This window comes from Petaurus breviceps, unplaced genomic scaffold, assembly GCF_028583685.1.
Source record: "Petaurus breviceps papuanus isolate PSGF00001 unplaced genomic scaffold, PetGlider_PUasm1.0 90825, whole genome shotgun sequence".
NCBI lineage: Eukaryota > Metazoa > Chordata > Mammalia > Diprotodontia > Petauridae > Petaurus > Petaurus breviceps.
In genome coordinates, this window is record NW_027187353.1 from 21,844,174 (window position 1) to 21,847,775 (window position 3,602).

General features: G+C 43.2%; 1 protein-coding gene across 1 annotated transcript in view; it reads right to left on the reverse strand.

The window, feature by feature from the left end:
- Positions 1–2,501: 2,501 nt before the first annotated feature.
- SRGN (serglycin) overlaps positions 2,502–3,602 on the reverse strand; it is a 14,856-nt gene continuing 13,755 nt past the window's right edge. The window contains exon 3 of the mRNA XM_069071472.1: positions 2,502–3,182. Coding sequence (XP_068927573.1) covers positions 2,966–3,182 — 217 coding nt within the window. The 3' untranslated portion in view covers positions 2,502–2,965. The remainder of the gene's footprint in view (positions 3,183–3,602) is intronic.

The window sequence follows — 3,602 nt, forward strand, 5'->3', positions numbered from 1 at the left end:
TATACCATTTACCAAACTATAGAGAGTGTGGGTAGAAAAAGCTCCACACCTCTGAGGCCATGGTTCCAGAAGTCTCAGGGCCAAAGTTCTTTAAAATGACCATTTGTTGAATGGTCTTTGACGGCTCAGATGTAAAGAAAAGCCTGGGTTGTGATTACAGGCACTAGGTGGTGCGCTGGTCCTGAGTCCAGAAGTCCTGAGTCCAAACCTGGCCTCAGACATTTATTAACTGTGTGGGCAAATAACTTCACATCTATTTACCTCAGTTTTCCCAACTGTAGAATGGGGCTAATAGCACTCCTACCAGGGTGGTTGTGAAGTTCAAATGAGATAATAGTTGAAAAGTCCTTAGCACAGTGCCCGACACATACCTTATTATTATTTATTTCTCATGACTGTCATCATCTCTAGGAAGGATTTTTATAGAGTTGGTGCCAAAGAAATGAAAGAGGACAGAATTACAGGCAGAGGGAGGATCTTTAAAGATCTCCTTCTTAAGTTCAAGCATTTGAAGGGCCATCCTACTGGGAAAAGGGCTCGGCTGCTTCACCCCAGAGGGTAGCACCAGAAGGAAGATGCTAGGACACAGACTGCAGGCTGGTGTTAGGAGAAGCTTCCTAACAACAAAAGAGAGCTGTCCCAAAGTGCAATAAGAGCTTTGTGATGTAGTGAGTTCAATTCCTCTCAAATCCAGTCAAGTCAATTTGATTTAATTCAATTAAAAAAGCATTTATTGGGTGCCTCTGTGCCATTGTCCCCTTACTAAAAGTCTTCCCACAAAGGCTGAATGGTCACTTGGTGCTTTTTTGTTTGTTTGTTGAAGCAATGGGGTTAAGTGACTTGCCCAGGGTCACACAGCTGGAAAGTGTCAAGTGTCTGAGACTGGATTTGAACTCAGGTCCTCCTGACTCCAGGGCCAGTGTGTCACCCCACTGCCCTTTGAATGGTCACTTGTTGAAGAGATAACAGATAGAGGAGATTCTTATTCAAGTCTGGATTTGACTAAATGGTCATAGAGATCCCTTCCAATCAGGAAACTCAGTGATTGGGGAAGCTTTTGTCTTCTGTAGAGTGACTTTCACTGGTTTTATGCACACCCCTTACACTCATTACAGACAATGTTTTAAGGAAACTCTCTTAAGAAGACTACTCAACTACTGGAAAAGTCTAAAGGGGTATGGGAGAAAATATGGGAGAGAGCAGATTGGAGGAGGGTATATCCTGTGGGACTGCTATTTTGGGGCAGTGGGTAGGGGAAAAAACGGGGAGAAAATCTGTAACTCAAAATCTGGTGGAAATGAATGATGTAAATCAGAAGTTAATAAAGCATTTGAAAAATGAAAAAACAAACAAAAAAAGACTACTCAAAATGGACAAGTAATTTTTATGGACAATTCTTGGCCCATGAGCAGAGACTACAGGCAATGTCACTTTGGTTTTATAGTAAATTTGCTTTAATTAGGTAACATTAAGCATGTACTAATATCCAGGGAAGCAGATGAAGCAATATTATATTCAGAAAAAGGCACAGACCTGTCTATTCCAAATCTTACCAGGATGAGAGTGATTTAGGGCTCCAGGAAAACTATGGCTGAGCCCTAGGAACCAATTAAACAAGGAACAATAGTAGGTAGCTGGGTGCTCTGTGCTATGCAACCAGCCCCAAGCAGACATTCGGGAATTTACAAGGCATCTGTTACTTTTCAACTTTCCCATAAAGAAAATCTGAATTTGTACGCATTCATTCTCTGAGTGGATCACAGCTCCAAGAATAGAGGAGGGAATTCAGAAATTAACATCATCTCACCAGTGCTTGGCTTCTCAAATATGTGTGTGTGTGTGTGTGTGTATATAATGTGTGTACATACATACATACATGTGTATGTATGTACCAGGTTAATTTTTTTCCCCTTTTAAATCAGTCTCCTAAACCTTAGGCCGCTCAGATGGTCTAGACAAGGGGTGTCAAATGTGCCGACAGTATCAGATGTGACCAGCCACACTCCCCAGTGTTACATTAAACTGTAATTAGTAAATGTTTAGCATGATAAATAAAATTCAATAAAACATAGTTAATTTGTGGTTTTCTAGGTCAATGGGCAGCATGCGGGGACCCTCCTGTGTGACATAGTTTGACGCCACTGCTCTGGGCGGCTGGGCGGACAGGGCTCTGTGATTTCTTGGTATAAAGGTTTGATCTCTTTTATACAAAGGAAACACCTAGAGATACAGTGCGAAACACACTGGGCCTGCCAACAGGAGGACTCTGTATGAACCCTGCCCCTGCTTCTTTACACACTGTGCCTCTGAACTAGTGACTTTGCCTCTGTGGGTCTCAGTTTCCTCACTTGTAAAATGGGACTAGGGTGGGGTGGGGGTGACATTTCTAACTTCTCGTCCAGTTCTACCATTCTATATTCAATTTAAGAAAACTTTATTAAACACAAAATCTATTTGCAAAGCACTGAGGGGTTCAATGAAAAAAAAATCAGTTCCTGACCTCAAGGAGATTACACTTTAATCAAGGAGATAGAATGGGTGTCATAGATAAATGAATACAAAATTTTTTGAGGAAAGAGAGAAGACTAGGGGAATCAGGAAAGGCTTCATGGAAGCAGGAGCATGTGAGCTGAGCCTTAAGGGAAGCTAGAAGGGATTCCAAGAGGTAGAGGTAGAGATATACATGAAGAAGAATGAAGGCATTCCATTGTGGCACAGCAGTGCAAAGGCATGGAGGCCGGAGATGTTTCTATGTGTGAGCAAACAAGAGGGGATGGTGATTGCATTCGTGTATAAATGTACATTTGGTTGAGATTCATACTGAGGAAAAAGAGACAGACTGAAGGAGCTCTTCCAGGAGGTTTATGTTTTTTACAAAGCACTTTGTCCGGGAGCAAACCGTTTCTTCTCCACGGCCCCCAGAAGATGCCTGGTGGGCCTTGGGCGTGGAGGTGACCTTCCACATTTATATGATCAGTTCTTCCTCTGTTAGCGCTTGCTCAACATTCTCATCTTCTGAAGGGCTGAAATTGTAGAAATCCTCCTCGTCTATTGGCTCAGTTTCCAATTCAGGTAAGGAGCCGCTGCCGGAGCCAGAGCCCGAGCCTGAGCCGGAGCCTGAGCCCGAGATAGACCAAGGATCTTCCTCAGAGAAAAGCGGCTTTTCAGCCGGTCTCCTCATCCTGAAGAAGAGAAATGAAAGTCAGGCTTTATATACCATGAAGGATGCCAGGCAAGACTTTGTTCAAGACCAACAAAAAGACTTGGAGGAAGCTGGTGGTTTACATTATTATTTGAGGCTAAAGCCTAGATTAGCGATGGCATTGCTACCTTTCTCAGGATCACGGTATTTCAAAGAGGAAGGTCTCAGGTGGCCTCTAGTCGAACCCATGACTGAATGAAAATCTTTACAGTAGAATATGATGTTACCCCACAGACAGACAGGCTTCCTTGGCAGTGGGGAGCAGATTCCCTATCACTGACTGTTTTTTGAAGGCATTCCAGTGTGGCGCAGCAGTGCAAAGGTTGCATGACCACACATCCAGTATGATAGAACCATCCATCCATCAGTCAACGTGCATTAAACACCTATGTGCCAGACA